This window comes from Lissotriton helveticus, chromosome 6, assembly GCF_964261635.1.
Source record: "Lissotriton helveticus chromosome 6, aLisHel1.1, whole genome shotgun sequence".
In the NCBI taxonomy this organism is placed as follows: domain Eukaryota; kingdom Metazoa; phylum Chordata; class Amphibia; order Caudata; family Salamandridae; genus Lissotriton; species Lissotriton helveticus.
The window spans coordinates 1544151256-1544168623 of record NC_136067.1 but is presented as its reverse complement, the minus strand read 5'-3'; the positions used below and the strand labels follow the sequence as shown (position 1 = coordinate 1544168623).

General features: G+C 42.6%; 1 protein-coding gene across 2 annotated transcripts in view; it reads left to right on the top strand.

Annotated features, from left to right (window-relative positions):
• The window catches only part of KIZ (kizuna centrosomal protein), an 824452-nt gene that overhangs the window by 347517 nt on the left and 459567 nt on the right, over positions 1-17368 (top strand). For both annotated transcript variants that reach the window (XM_078649325.1, XM_078649324.1), the window contains exon 10: positions 5166-5331. In XM_078649325.1, the coding sequence (XP_078505451.1) occupies positions 5166-5331 (166 nt within the window). The remainder of the gene's footprint in view (positions 1-5165; positions 5332-17368) is intronic.

The window sequence follows — 17368 nt, the reverse complement described above, 5'->3', positions numbered from 1 at the left end:
CGGCACTGGTATGGAATCTCAACATTTACTTACAGGACTCATTGGTCTACCCTTTGAACCATTACAAAATTGTCCTTTACAGTTCCTTTCATGGAAGGTTGCCTTACTCATTGCAATCACTTCATTAAGGAGACTTGATGAGCTACAGGCATTAACCTTAGAATAACCCTTCTTTCAGCTTCATAAAGATAGAGTAGTTCTTTGCACCAACCCAAAATTCATACCTAAAGTAGTTTCTGCTTTTCATCTTAAACAATCAGTTGAGTTACCTGTGTTCTTCCCTCAACACCTGATTCTGTAGCAGAACAAGCTTTTCACACACTTGATGTCAGAAGAGCGTTATTATAGTATATCGAAAGGACAAAACATTTTCATAAAACAAAGCAACTGTTTGTCGCATTTACGCCACCATACAAGGGCAATTCTATCTCTAATTCTTGAATTTCAAGATGGATTGTTCAATGCATTCAAATTTGTTATGCAAAAGCTTAAAGAACTTTATCTATACCCCCAGAGTGCATTCCACTCGCAAAATAGGGGCATCTATGGCCTTTTTAGGTGAAGATTCCTATAGCTGACATCTGTAAAGCAGGAACATGGTCTACACCACACACATTTATTAAACACTATTGTGTGGCCAGTATCCAATGTAGGGCAAGCAGTGCTAAAGACACTTTTTCAGACAACTGAAACATCCACTGGTTAGCCACCGCTTGGGAGAATACTGCTAAATAATATATGCGAAGCATGTGTATCTACAGCACACATGCCTCTTAACGGATTATTTTACTTACCCAGTAAGCATCTGTCCTTGGCATGTAGGGCTGTAGATTCACATGCGCCCTCCCACCTCCCGGACACCTGTAGTTATTGCAGTTCTTATTATTTACATTGCATACGCATGGGCATCTCTTTACTACACTCACTTACTCCATTCTCACCCTCTTACAAGAAAACAATCTAACACTGGAGTCGATGCCCATGCGCACTATCACCGAAAGGAGGAGTCACCATACCTCATGACTGGAAAGACTTCTTCGAAGAAAAACAACTTGCAAACATCCGGACCCAAAACTAGATGGCAGGAGTATGCAAAGCATGTGAATCTACAGCATTTGGTGATGCAGTGTGTGCAACGAAATTCGTTTTATTTATTTTGATGTTTACTTACCTTTTAAAGTCCGTAATCCATACATTACTACCCCCCACCCTGCCCCTCCCCACGTCACCGCCCGGCCGGTAGTCCCACTACCGGCCGCGGCAGCTCTTAATCAACATTTCACATATGTTCAATGCACCTTAGGCTCTGAAAAGTTTACATAATGAGTGACCCTGGGCTTCTGTGTCTGAGCCCTGAGTGGCAATCGACACCATAGATTTGCTAACTCAATCAGTGGTAATGAGGTCTTCAACGATCCACAAATTATAATCAACTTTCTGAACACTGCAGCGTTCATAAACCATATGGACGCATAGAAACTGCTGAGGTATAGATTTCCAGATGGTAGTGAGTGTGTTTAGTATGATTAGTTGTTTGATGAGAAGCCAATTTCATTTATGTCATTATCCAGGAATGTGGCCCTGTTTTTTCGTACCAAAAATAAGACTAATATTGACACTGCTTGCTAAATTCCTCTCTTCATACTCTGTTGATCTGGACCAGAAGAACTTCTTGGCCATAAAGATCACTCTCATGCTGCTCCTACACGAATCATTCACTTGGGCTGTAGATGGTGTATGAGATCAGTTATGGATGGGTGGATCCTACCATGTATTGCAGGACAACCATCCTTTAGACTGTTTGGTGGTTATTGCCCCATCCCTCCCCAGGATTCCACAGTACTAACCTTAGTGAACTCATTCTCTTCTCTACCAAAACACTCAGGCTGCACAACAGGATTTTGCAGGGGATGTTTGTGAGGGTTACAACAACATTGCTAAATGCTTTTCACCCTCCCTGCCCCTGAAGCCCCTGGAGGATGATGCCTGCCTTCTTCCAGGGTGTAGGGACCACTGCCACCTGCATCAGGTGCCATGGGACTGCACCCAGGGCTTCTCCCAGGGTAAAAGGTGGGGCTGCCCCACTATCCTAACAAACATACTTTTTCACCAGTGTGTATACCATCAACATGTGCTTGCTCAACAGAAGTGAAAATCTGGAAGCAGTCCTTATACAACATTTTCAGCTTAGACCGCTGCACAGTGTCTGTGGGCCAGAAGCTTTAAAAGGAGCCAGCAGATTCCGAAAGTCTCTACGTCTCTTAGGCGCTGCCTCTTCCAAGGCCTGAAAGAAAAATTCTTCTGAAGAACCAAATGATTTCTGCTACCTTGCTTTCAACAAAATCCATTCTTATATCCAGTAATCTGAAAAGTTCACAAAAACTGTTCATGGATATTTCTATTGGGTGTTTCAGATTTGCCCAGGTATTCAGTGTGGTCTCATAATTATAATATCTGCCATAAGGTCAGACAGAATATACTATAAGGTCAGGCCATAAGGTCAGACAGAATATACTTTTAAATCAGTTTTTCAGTTAATGGAATCACCCTGCCTGAGACTTCTGGATTTTCCGTAATTCCAATAAACCTTAAATTGGAATAACGTGAATGATTCTCAGTCTCATCTTGTTTTTCCTTTAAGTCATTCATTTCTTTTTTGGAATGTGTTGAACTTTTCTGTTGCTGTCCTTGCTGTTCTTTGAAATCCGAAACGCTCTGCTCAACCTCCTCAAGCCTCTCAGTAATGATGTAAATTTAATTTGCGATACCTCATATATGACTTTGCAGATTTAATAGTTTCAGAAGTTTCAGTTTCAGGATGTAGATAAGGATCTAGGAGGGGCATATGCCCCTTCCATCAGCATTATGATCTCACCCGCAGGCTTTAACTCAGCAGGTAACTTGCCTCTCTTACAGAATGCAGGAAATCGGCCTAATCAGGAGGCCTCGACTAGCCAAATGCCTAATGAGGCATTGCAAGATTTCATCACACTCCAAATGTGTGTAGTTTCAATGGAATCTCTTAAAGACTCCTCTGCTGCTCCCCAGTCTTTCACACAACTATTGGAGACAATCCTACAAGAGATTAGAGAATTTAAGATCTTGCAAGAACTGAAATATTTAAATCTGCAAAATCAGGTATCGACAATGAACTTTCCCTTATTACTGACAGGCTTGATGAGGTTGAGCATCGAGTTTCAGGTCTTGAAGAACAGCAAGGACAGCAACAGAAAAGTTGAACACATTTCGTAAAAGAAATTAATGACTTGAAGGGAAAACAAATTAGATTGAGAATCATTCACACCTTTCCAACTTAAAGTTCATTGGAATTCTGGAAGAGGCCAAAGGCTCAGGCAGGGTGAGTCCATTATTTAAAAAATTGGTTCAAAACTATATTCTGTCAGATTTTATGGCAGATCCTACAATTATGAGAGCACACTAAGTTTCTGGGCAAATCCGCAGCTCTCTTATCCCTTGTGAAGTTTTAGAGGGTGTGGAGGTGTGAGCTGTGCTGTGGTGTTAATCACATTAAAATTAATAAGCACAGTCCTCAATAAGAATGATTCAAAACATTTTGATACAATCTTTTCTCCAAGTCATTTGATGAGCCGTGACTACTGTCTAGTATAAAATATTATCATACATAACAAATACACATTCATTTTATGTAAACAGGTTAAAAATAATAACACAATACAATAATAGTCCTCTTGTCGACGCGTTTCGGTGTCTTTTGTGCTTTTTATACACCTTCTTCAGGACAAACATTTAAAAACATAGCATCCTCCATCTAAAAATAAATATATGCAGTTATACCACTCTAACTGCATATATTTATTTTTAGATGGAGGATGCTATGTTTTTAACTGTTTGTCCTGATGAAGGTGTATAAAAAGCACAAAAGACACCGAAACGCGTCGACAAGAGGACTATTATTGTATTGTGTTATTATTTTTAACCTGTTTACATAAAATGAATGTGTATTTGTTATGTATGATAATATTTTATACTAGACAGTAGTCACGGCTCATCAAACGACTTGGAGAAAAGATTGTATCAAAATGTTTTGAATCATTCTTATTGAGGACTGTGCTTATTAATTTTAATGTGATTAACTTCACTTTTATGAATATGAAAAGAATACGAGTATTTTAATTAAAAAAACAAACGAACCTTATTACGTATTTTTGTCTGGAGTTGTATTATGATGTAACTTAGAATGTCTAGGTATCACTGAAGTTAACAACTGAATAGCACAGAAAGGAAACCTTTTTTGTTTATTGTCTATACTACCCAGTCCTTTATGGCTCCTTGGGTGAACTCTCTCTTTTTTGAGCTGTGCTGTGGTGTGCCTCGCACCTGCTGCTTGTGATTGCAGGTCCTCTGCCACACCGGAATGAAGAGATTTTAGTGATGCTTAAGGATCAGTGCATAAGGCCAGTTACATCCTGCTCCTAGTCGGCAGCTCAGTAATGTGGGGCAAGGAATGTGAGCAGTGTATGACATGCCTTAGGCAGTTCTGGTTGCACTTTTTTATCTTTATTTCATGTTCAGAGGACCTATCAACACAAGCAGCAGGTGAGAGGCCTCTCACAGTGCCAAACTCGCTTCCACACTCCCAATCCCAGAAGTGTGAGGTATTGCTAATTTCCTGTAATACATTATTACAGTTGACTAGTGTCACAAGAACTTGTAATAGGAAAGTAATTGCAAGGTGTATACAGAGATTATACTCTCTCATGCATTACATTATTTTTTCTGCTTCTGAATAAAGGTGCCTTCTGTTATTTCACAACTGATAATTTTTGAGTTACAGGTGAGCTGTCCAAGTGATGGCAACAAAAAAGGTCTACCATTGTAAGCATTGTGTGTTACTTTAACATTGGGTTAGAGTGTCGATGGTCTTGTAAAATTGATCCTGCTCGATGGCTATGAGCAAGTGAGCATTCGGGCACACAGCCTTGCCCACCTCTGCAGGAAAGGAAAGTCATGTCTTGCTATGATCTGTGAATCTGCACACTTAAAGATTTTAGCTGGTCTGTCAACAATGTTTCATGAACTTGTATTTTGAGAACATATTATGTAGTCATATTAAAGTTTATATGCATATTTCTCTTTAGCATGAATGCACCTTTTTTATTCATATGAGTTCCTTGAATCTATAGACACCATCATCACCTCAAAAGGATCTTTCTGAGGAGAGTGAAGAAGTATCCTCCTTTCATAGCCATGGATCTTCGGGCAGCCTGCTATCAAATTTGAGGGACACCAGTGAAATAAAGCATGGTGAACCTCTTAAACAGCTTGACAGTAAGAGACCGTCAAAACCAGGTAACCCATTGTTATTTGTTGTGCCCACCCCAAAATTGGTTGAATGCATGATTGTCCACTTGCAATGATTTCTTAAGTGCTCTTAGAGGACAACATAAACTGCAACAGAGTTCAGTAAACTGTCTTGGATTGTAATTGTATTTAGTTTTCTCTGCAGATGGCCCTTTTTTTACGTTGGCAAGTTGTAGTTATTTTAAGGAAACCCTCTGCGCTATGATCATACTCATTGTGTGCTTCCATGGGACAGTGTCACCCTCACTATCTCTAAACATAGTTGTTAATCCTAACCCAGAACTTGACTTTACCTCTGACCCTAATCCTTATTGCAATCCATCACATACCAGACCCAAATCCTATCTGAAATATCCCTTACTCCTACCTAAGTTTAATGACTTACCATTACCCTAACCCTCTTTGTAGGAAAGTGCCCCTGTTTGTCATGGTCACCACTACTTTTTGACACTGGTACTGATGTTTTTCAACTGATGTGCACTGGGTCCCTGGGTCCCTGCTAACCACAGCCCCAGTGCCAGTGCACTTTCCTTAAAGCAAAGTAGAATGTTCTAACTATCACACAATTGGCACACACTTTGGCAACCCTGTAAGTCCCTATTAAGTTGTACCCCTCGTACCCAGGACATGGGTACCAAAGAGGGTCCCTAAGGGCTGCAGCATCTATTAAGCCACACCAAGGGACCCCACACAAATTATGTGCAGCCTGCCATTGCAGACTGCGTGTCATGGTGCAAACCATGAGTAAACCCATGACATGGCACACTCACTGTGTGCCATGCCAAAGTTACTGCATCTTATATATGTAAGTCACTCTTACAGCAGGCCTTGTTGCCCTAAGGCAGGGTGCATTATATTTCTTGTGAAGACATATCTGCATACGTAGATATGCCGGGTGCTCTAGTTCAAGTACTAGATGGTACAAGTGAACAATTAAGCCATCTTAAGTATATGTGCTGGGCACTGGTCATTACGAGTTCCCTGGCTACATGATGGCTTCACTGAAACCTATAATGTTTGGTATCAAACACCTTGTCTTAATAAATCCATACTGATTCCAGTATTGGATTTATTATGACATGCTCCCAGAGTGTATCTTATAGGTGCCCTCTGAAACCTGCTAGTCTTCTAGTTTGCTGGTTGACTGGTCCTGTCCAGCCTGCCACCACAGACACATTTCTGACCCCCTGCAGGTGAGAGCTCACGCTATCTGAGGATAGAAACAATGCCTGCTCTGGAGGAAGGTGTTCATACCTCCTCCAGCAGGATGGTTAGTGATTTAGCATATCAAGGCAGGAATTTCAAAGTCTCTGCCTCCTTCGATATGCAGCCGTGGCTACCCCCAGACCTGGGAGAGGCCACGTCCTGCACCGAGGCCCATTTGGCACCAGAACACGCGGGAAATTAGCTGTGCAGTAGGCGTGTTGCACCATCAGGCTAGTCACAACCCTAAGGTGGGTTCCTTGATGTGTTCCATGAAAGAAGAGCTCCACCATTTTATTTTTGATGGAATTCAAAACTCTTGGGCAGGGTTATGCCCACTCCCCACAGGAAGTGGTCATTTAGAGGGTGTAGTGTCCCCAAGGATAAGTAGCCTACTGGCTACTACCCTTCACTACCCTTAATGCTTCTAACTCCAGTATGTAGGTGGCTCCCTGACACCAGGAATTCAGATTCCCCTGCTCCAAGAAGAAGAAGGACAAAGAAGAGCCAAAGAATGCAAGAACTGAAGATTAGCTGTGGACTTGGCACCAAACCCTGCCTGCCTGCTTTTGTCTCTACAATTGCAAAGGCACGACTTGTCCTCAAACTGTGCATCCTCCAAAAGCCTTGAACAGCTGACAGCACTTCGCCAACCCATCAGCCTCTCCCTTGAAGTAGAGGAGCCATTTCCCTGCAGCCACCAACCCCAAAGTGAAGTTCACCGAACTGCTGTTCACCAAGTCCACTGACACAGCAGCTGCCCAGAAGTAGGTCACCATACTCCAGGAGGTCAGATCTGCCGCCCCATCAAGTTTGGAGACACCAGGACCCCCAGGAGCTGCCCTGCACCATGTCCTGGGATACCGGATCCCTTGCAGCAACCAAGGCTTGTTTAGTGTCCAGCCTGGACACCAACACCGCCAAGACTGACCTGCAGACTAGGGAAGTTGGCTTCACTGAGGCAAGAACCAAGAGTGGCACTGTGGCCCTGCTGGCCTGTTTTTTACCAATCTCAAACGACCCAAAAAGTGATAGGCTCCAACGCAAGCGACTCGAGGACAAAACACCTAGGCATCCGAGCTCCACAGCGTGAGTCCAAGCCTACTGACAGTGCAACATTGCTCCACAGACCCTCAAGAACTACGCCGCTCTTTGGGTTCTGGCAGACTTGTTCCCAGGTCCCTACTAGTAACCTTTATCTGCTCACAGGTTTCTCCATAGAATTCAGCGGTAGCGTTCGAGGCTACCCTTGCGACCAGCACCTCTGCACTCGCACACTGCTGGGCAGGTAACCCAAAACTGCTGGTGGGTCTAAGGATGTTGACCCCTACTTACCTCAAGTCAAGAAGAACTACCTTGTAAGTTGATTCCAAGTGACCCTATGCGGTGTATGTTTCTCCCATAGGATAGCATTACAGCATTCAAGGCTCATACTTCAAATCTGATACCACCAAACAGGTTTTGCCATTGCAATACTTAAATGAGACCCCATTGATTTTAAGCAAAAATTAGTAGTGGTGTTTGAAACCTGGAATTCAAACATGGCCTCACCATGTTGTTACACACAGCGACCAAAGTTTTTATTGTTCATAGCTTTTAATGTTTATCAATGCAAAATTGAATTTAGTATTATCTTTTTAATACTTGTTGTATAAGGCCACAACCCTGATAAGGCAGAAATCTTCTAGTAATTTTTGCCTTAATATCAATGGGGTCTCATTTAAGTAGTGCAATGACAATACCTGTTTGTTAGTATTGCAGTAATACACAATATACGCCACGAAGTGTAGAATGTCAGACCATAACATCATGGCCGCCGTGCTAGTGTACACGGAGTGGTGTTTTATAGTCCGTTTGCCATACTAGCGAAACGGTTAATGGCGTACTTAACGTAATGGCGATGACCACAACATGCACGAGGCAGTTCATGAGTCCGGGTGAATCATTTAATCTTAAGTATGTTATGGCTAACTAAAGCCCTGCTATGGTGATTATTTATTTGCTTTATGTTAAGATTAGAATTCTTTTCATTTGTATTGAAAGGATAATCCTCTGTCTTGTCACGCGATCGGTATAAGGCGATGATGTGTTTTCACCAACTATGGAGGCCTACACTGTTACCCTAGTGATGTGACTTTGGTGTGTCCAGGGCATTGATTGGTCCCCAAAATATGCTTTAATATTTTATACGAATTAGTTTATAGATTAATCGCCACTTGTGTTTGTAATATTCTCTTTTCATTTCCTAGATTCATTTTTGCAAGTGCTTTTTAAGCTTGAGAATGTCCGGTTCGTAGGGTCCAGTGTGAATCGTTTTCCTCTTAAAATGGATAGCAGTATGATTGCATACCAATGATTTACATGGTCTTTACAAGGGTATACCAAGCAGTGACATGCAAGACTCCAGTAATTATGCAGATCTTTTATAAGCAAGGGATAGGTGTCTAGACACTATGTGTGGTCTTCTAATGCCACTAATAAATCTTTAACATCACTAAGAGTTTCCCAGGACTCTATAATATTGGGACCTATAATGCTCCATGGCAGTCTTCTAAATCCTGTGGCTGGGTTGATGTCTCCTATTACCAGAGGTATTTTTATTTTGCATGGGGTTAAGTTGTAAGTAGAAATTATTGCATGATGATAATTTTCCTTACATGGCTTAATTTGGAATTTTGAAGAAAACAAATATAGCTTGTTGGTTACGAAAATGTAATCTATGATAATAAACCTTCCTTCCAATGTATAAATGTGTGTTGTGGTTTTGACCATCATGTGATGTGATGATAATGACTGCAGATTAATTGTACTGAAGAGTTTTTTTTAGAAGATTAATACCAGATGCTTGAGCCTGAAGGGGCTGGAACTTCTGCGCCTTCGCAATCACAAGACGCGGTTTTGTCTGAGTTGTGCAGGTTGAAGTCGAAGCTGAAGCTGACAATGATTTTGTGACCAGGATACTGTAATGAAAGTTCCTCCAAGACTTTGCTGAGTTGGAATACTTCTTGAGTCTATGCAATTTTTATTTAGATACACTTTTACAGTTATTAAAATAGTGTTGGGATGGCTGTTTTAAGATTTTCTAAAATAATTGCTAGTGGACTTATCTGCTGGGCGTTTTATGTCCTAGTATCTGGTTGTAATATAGAAACACATTCCCCCTGATGGGTGTCCAAATATTTTAGTTTTTACAGTGGGTAGGCAAAACCCTTGTAATCCTTCCCATGCAGTTGGTGACACACACCAAGTTTCTTGAAAGCATAATATGTCATGACTTTTTAAAAATGTAAATGCCTAATGATTTTCAACGAGTTTGCCAAAGCGTGTATCATTTCTTGAGATTACTGAAAGTTGTTTAGACCTGGTGTAGTTGTCAGGGGGTTTGTTGCGACGTATGATAGGAATTTAAAGTGCATCGACTTCAAAGTTCAAGCTGCTAGGTGATGGCTGATGATTCCATTTGACTGTTCCTTAGTTTAACCTTGCCTTGCGAGACAAATAATGTGCAGCTTGGTGTGAAGTTGATATTTGAGGGTTGTTTGGCCTCTTTCAAGATAGATGAGGGATGTGGAACTATCGGGTTGGCTCTCAGGAGTAGCACTGTTAGATACTTTTCTGTGCCGTCCCTCTGAACCCTAATACCCCAATCAGTGTAAGTGGCAGATCTACTAAAAACTAAATTCAGCTGTTCCTGGTGAGATCCAGACGACAAGTAATCTCTCCCTTCCTTGGGTCGCCTCCACTGGCATAAATTGTACTCTGGAGATATGGCCTGACCCAAGATGTGATAGACAAGGTTGACAAGAAGTTTGTCCTGTTTAAGATACCATTATGTCCACATGAGTTGTACTCAAGTAAAAAACTGATTTAGTGCCTACTACTGTGTTAGTAGCCACTTTGATAAATTGTAGGCCCTGTTTGTGAGTAGCAGGCCTGTCGTAAAAACAGATTGACAACCTGTTCTAGAATCATGTTAGTAAGTAATACCTTGTTCTGGATCAGTAAATGGAGAGGCTGGCTTTGTCTCTGGCTGGGCAGGCCTGCTAAGAGGTGGTATAGATGACTGAACCACCGGTTGTTGTTGAAACTTTTTATTTATGCAGTCCTGAGAGTTTAGGTTTCCCTCGCTTCACTTGTGTTTACTCTGGTACCTGTTGGTTGTGTATAAGCTTTTGACTCTCCTGTTTCCAGCAGCCCATTTACTGCTCTGGTAACACCAGTTGGTTCAATCGGTAAATAACTGTAAAATCTTTGGTTAGTGCAGCTTTCATCTACTTTGATGGTATCATTGTTACTGAGCAGTTCATTTTTAGTTCGAAGCATCTGGTTTGCTAAAGGCACCTTGGGGACATTCGGAAAGCTTCTTGGGGAATGCAGTCCGCCCATTGCTTACCATTGGCTTTGAGGTTTGTAACTCACATTTGCTTGGTTTCCATTTGATGGCTTTATTTGTTTTAGGCTCTCCAGCTTGACTTTCTCCCTTCTGTAGAGCTTACTTGTTTACTGTATACTTCCACCAGTCTTCGATTTCTGTAAACCGGCCAATAAATCTTGTTCCTATCTTGACACATTTTCGGTGCATTCAAACACAGAGGTCAGATGTCAGGCTCTGTCTTCTTAAGGAGCCTAGTGTTTACTTTTCTTTCTCTGACTTCAAAGTGAGAGAACTTCTGTGACAATCATGCTGGCTACTGGGGGTGCGCTGGAGGAAGTCTCAACAATACACAACCGCATTTAAATGTCTGTAAATGAACTGTGCAAATATTTATAAATATATCAGAATTAGAAAACCCAAATGAAACACATTTTTGGGTCATTTTGAAATGTGATGGAAACATATATTTTAATACGATCAAAGAAAATCAATATACTAGGTGATGGCATTTCCACACATTATCGTTTGTGCGTTGTATAGTTTTATCAGTAAAACTGTGTCTGTGCAAATGTAATGGTAATTTCAAGTGCAGATATGTATTCTGTAATGGCAGTGCGCTATCACACCATGCATACTACACTTTACGTAACTCCACTCTACATCCACAGCACTCTACTATGCAACACTCTGCTCTATGCCACTCCATGCCACTCCACTGTACGCCAGTCTACCCTACTCTACACCACTGTACTCTAGGTCAATTCACTCTAGGCCATTCTACTCTCCTTTGCACCACTGCACTCTAAATCACTCCAGTCTAGACCACGCCACTGTAAGCCTATGCACCCTACTCTGTACCACTCCACTCTACTCTGTACCACTCCACTCTACACAAGTGCACTCTATGCAAGTCACTCTAAATTACTCTGTTCCACTGCACTCTAAGCGACTGTACTCTGTGGCACTGCATGCTACTGCACTCTACTCCACTCTACTCTGAAACAATCAACTGTATGCCACTTCACTGTAAACCCTAACTCTACGCTACTCCAATCTATGCCACTGCACTCTACGCTTCACCAGTGCACACTGTGCCACCCCACTCTGCGCCGCCACTCTACTCTACACCCCTGCAATCTACACTATGCCGCTCCACTCTTAGCACTACACTCTACTCTGAAACAATCTACACCATGTCACTGCACTCTACGCCCTATATGTCACTCCACTCTGTCCCACTCTGCTATGTGCCACTCAACTCGAAGCCTCTGCACTGTACCCTTTACCGCTACACCCTATGCCACTTCACTCTACTCTGAAACAATCTACTGTACGCCACTGCACTCTACGGCACTTTACACCATTCCACTCTACCCTGCTCCACTCCATTCTACATCACTCTACTCTGCACCACTCTACTCTACGCCACTGCACTCTATGCCATTATACTCGGCTACAGGCTACTTTATACCACTTCACTCTTCGCCACTCTATTCTACTGTGCACCGCTGCACTCTACGACACTCTACTGTATTCCACTACACTCTGTGCCAATGCATTTTACGGCAATATACACCTATGACCCTCTACTCAGCAACACTGCATTCTATGCCCTCTACTCTGCACTTCTGAACTCTATGCCACTGACCTCTAGTTTGCACCAATCTATTTTATGCCACTCTAGTGTATTCTAACCCAGTGCACTCTACGCTTCTACATATCTGCGCCAATCGATTCTAATCTACTCTGTACCATTGCACTCTGACGCTTCACTCTACACCACTGTACTCAACTCTGCGCCACTGCACTCTATACCACTCTACTCTACGCTACTAGATTCTACCCTGCGCCACTCCACTCTACTCTACACCTCTCAATGCCGCTTCACTCTACTCTGAAACAATCTACTCCATTGTAAAGTCCTCTGCATCCGAACCAGAGACCGAGCTTCTCTGTAAGATGGGTCCCAAGCCATGTGATTATGTTCCATGGAGCTGCTGCACCACTGATGCTCTCGCCTCTTCAGCTTCTGCCAGGGTCAGTCTGACTTGACTTCTCCTCTGTCGGGTCTTTCTGGTTCTTGACCAATTCGATTAAGGTGGTTTTGCAGCTCAGCTCTTGAGGCGCTTTATTTTGTCTTTAGCCATTCCCATGCTGCTGCATCAACATCTGTGAAGAAGTGGGTTTTTTCCCTCAGTCTTGACTCTGAGCTTCAGTTCAAATAGCAACATATACTTGAGTTTGAGTTCTCAGAACCTGTGCTCCACCACAAGGAAGATATTGCAATCCTGCTGTACAGCTTGGGAGTAGTTAGGAAAAGTCATTGCCGCTGCATTCTCAAAATCTTTTGATGACGATTGCCTTGCAAGCTGCAGGACCAGATCTCAATTGCTGTAATACAGAGACTAAGATATGACTGACTTTAGATGTACTCCAGAAGGGGGTGGGAAACCAGAGTCCTGGGCATGCCATCAGTTGTGAAGAATGTCTTCGTTGTAGCTATTATCTTTGGCAACCAGTTTTCCAGGATTTGTTCCATGTTCAGGTAAGCCAATGATCCTAATGTTACATCTGGATTGATTTTTTTGGGTATCCTGAGCTCTGTACTCCAGATATTGGATTCCCGCGATCATGTCTTCCATCTTCTTTCACATTGCTGTCACTTCAGGTGCATTGGTTGCAATAATTCCTTCAATGTTTATAATCATGGCTCTCATTTTGTATTGGGCACATGCAGCAGGTAAAGTCCTACTGACGGGACATCTCTTTAGCCTTTCTTTGTAATTCTAGAGTATTATATAGCTAATGCGATCTGGTCTGCTTTGTTGTCAGTGATTGGGGCTTTCTGCAGGCATTGTGTGGCACAATCTATGGGCTTCATCTTGGTGCCTGACAATTGGGTGAAGGACGACATAAGCCTTCTCATCAATGACAAACACCTTTTCATTCTGGTCCTACACAAAGGTTAACAATAGAGGTATGAGTTTCCTCAATGGGGCACAATTGCCACTGGGGTCACCAGCAATCAGGGTGAAATGGAGGTCTGCATAGTCCTTTACATAAGGAGGCAAGGATACCCTTGATTATGTGATAGGCATCTGTGGTCTCATACAACGGCACAGCTGCAGTACAGTTTCTCCTTCTTTTTACCTGCATTGGCTGACGGCATCCAGTAAGATTTGTTAACTTTGAGCTGAGAGTTCATGCTAAGTTGGGGACCAAAAACAATGTTAGTGGCCACACTCCTCTCCGATCTGTAACTCAACTATGGGGTCAAGCACTTGTCAAGTGCATTCTCCATGTGGGGGCCATTCAGTGTCTGGAGGAAGAGAGATAGAATTGGTGCAATTGGCCTCACCCCCATTTAGCATCGGGCCAAATCAAGTGTGTTCCAATCGTGAATGCAGGGCCTGGCATCCACGATTAGATGCCATCCTGGAAAGTATTCTTTTACTCATTAGAGATTGTTGAAAGGAGCATCAATATTCAATGACTCCTATTTGCTTTTCCTTAACTTTTGGTGAAGTCTTAGGGCCTGGTGACCCATAGTCTGTTCTGTCAGCCTTCTGAATGTGGTGGGACGGAGCGCCTGTGCACAGCTTCTTTGCCATTGTCAGATTGCAGGCCTGTATCTTAGGCTCCAGTACTCCCTGCTGCTTCCCAGCGAATCTTGCAGCCCGGATAAAGGTTGGACCTCGCTTTGCCCCAAGGCAGCTCTTCCATCATATATAGCCTGTGTATGCTCCTCGATGGCCACGTTCAGTGCTCCCAGGGCTAGGGATCTACTTTCACTGAGTCATGCTCAACCCACTGGGCTCTTGCAACCTCCAGAGTGAGGGTCAGCTGCTGTGCTGGGAAGGGAGGGCAGGGGCGACAGAAGGTTGTGAAGGCAGGCCATTGTTCTTGTGCCAGCAGGATGACGCTGTAGGAGAAATGCTAGGTGGGAACAACCAGTCTGCATCACTCCTTCAAGGTTGGCTCCATCCTTCTAGATGCAGCATTTTTCTTGAGAATGAACTTGTCCACAAACCCCATAAACAAGCCAAATGAGTTGCTAAAGATGTTGGGAAACAGCTCTTCACGTTTAATATTGCTGAAAATTCCTGTCAATAAAATTCATAAGTACATCCTCCTATCCTAAAGCCAGTTTGGGATTTACCATAATCAATAGTTCCCTTTGTTGGGCCAATTTAAATAAACATTAGCTTTCCATTGCTGCAATAAACTTTGTAATGAATCTTATTGGTCTTGAATTCTTTACTCGTCTTGAAATATCATAATACATCAATATTCATGTTGCCAGTTTCTTTTAAATGAATATCAAGTGGGTATCGGACAAAACATCCCCAAACAGATCCTTTCTCTCATCCTCAGTCAGGGTGTATCTCACTTCTGAAACTGCCAATACTCGTTTGTCATTGTTTTCAGTTTTATTGATAAAATGGGTGTTATCTTTATTTGACTTTCCTACCTTACAAGTATCTAGCATGCCTTTTCTGAGAAGGTTTTCATCTTGTACTTCTTTAATATGTGTCCGACATCTCTGTTCCAATCAAACTTTCATTGATTCCTTGTATATTGACTATTGGACATACAGCCATTATGGCCCTTCCCCTTGCATTTTTGTTTATTTACTCAGCTGCAGGATAATTTGTGTCAGCAGCAACTTGCCTTTCTCTTCCATACCAGAAACTGGTAAAATCTCTAGAAATGTTTGCTTTGCATTTATTCTGTGAATTTCCATTTGCCCTGGTGCTTATTGGAGCCAAGCAACCTTGAATTCTCACTTCACTTTCTGTACATCTGTTTATACTCCCTCTATTAGTGATAACTCTGTCTCAAAACAATGGGCAGATTTAGGGTCCAAAAGTGGCATCAGCTGGGGTTTTGGTCCATGTCCCCTGCATCGGGTTCTGTCCTGTATGTTTCTGTACAGATGACACCTCTTTGCGAGTTTGAGGTCCAGCTAACGCACAAGTATGGCTCCATTCCTCCTCTCCCACATTAGCTCCCTCGTCACCACTGAAATGTCATAATGATCAAGTGTGGATGCCACAACTATTGAAGTTAAAGTAAGTTTTTTTTTTTTTTTCGTTTTTTTTTTTCTTGTCCTCATCTCCACCATGGTTGTAATCTGTCGGAACTATGGGCAGTAAAGAATGGCTTATTGGGGAATTGACATGCTGACTCAGTCAGAGACTGGTAAGGGTATAAATGATATACTGATCGACCAAAACCCTTCAGCTATGTCGTTCACCCAGCCACGTCTTAGCCTTGTTACCTGTTGTTCAGATTTTACCATTAGCCTGTTACCACCATTACTTTTAACACCAGTTCGCCAAAAAAGGAAAGGCGTCGATGTTTTAGCAGGGAGAGTATATCATGGCTTCATAATCATCGGACCTGGGGAAAAAAAAAAAAAAAAACCCCAGCTCCAAATCTAATGAGACCAATCAAGTAAATGCCAAAAAGCTCTTTTCTCTGGTTTCCCGGCCCTAGCAAGATCCATTTTAGAAATTTGTAGCATGGATGAACACCAATCATGCAACGATGGAAGAGAAACCTCTTTCCACCGTTTGCAAATTTCTCTGCGGGCAACCAAGATAGAGTAAAACAAGAGATTGTTAGCAGAACTTCGCACATGATCCACTACACCAAAGATTACTTGCCGAAGGTCTATAGCCACTGGGGATCCAATTGAAGATGTTAATTTGTTGCTAATTGAATCCCAATATGACTTCAAGTGTGAACATTCATAAAACATGTGCGCGTCTGAAGCTGCCGCTAAACCACACCGGGCACATACCACTGGTTCCCCTGTTGAAAATTTAGACAGTCTCTGGGGGGAGTAGTAGGCCCTATGAAGGGTAAAAAGATGGTTCCTGCGGAGCCAGGCAGGTTTAACTATATCCCAGAGTACTTTACAGGAGGTTAGCCATAAGTCGTTTACATTCAAGGAACGCAACAAAGAACTCCATAATGATACGGGGAGATTGAATTCCCCATCAATCTCATCTAAGATTAGGTTGTACCAAAAAGAGACCTCTTTAGGTGCAGGTGTTTTATCCAACAAAGAGGCCTCCAGTTGGCTACCTTCTCCCAGGGGCGGATTGAAACGATGTGGAACTCTAGCTGACTGTGCTTGTGCCCAGCTTGATATTTGCAAAAACTTAAGTCTAGAGAAGTTGGTGCCCACCTTGCTCATTAGATGTTCCCAGGAAAGCATTGCCCCTTCCACAAACAAGTCACCCCATGTTGAGATTCCTGCCACTATTAATGGACTTGCAAGTGCATCGTTTGTCCAACCCGGGGGGGCGGGGAGATCCCATATAGGGGATCTGCTCGAGTGGTAACCTAGTTTAGTAGCAACTCTAAGATTAAACCAAGTCTTTGATAGGCCCTGTAGCACCTTCAGCTTAACCTTCTTAAAGAATTTGGGGTCTCCAA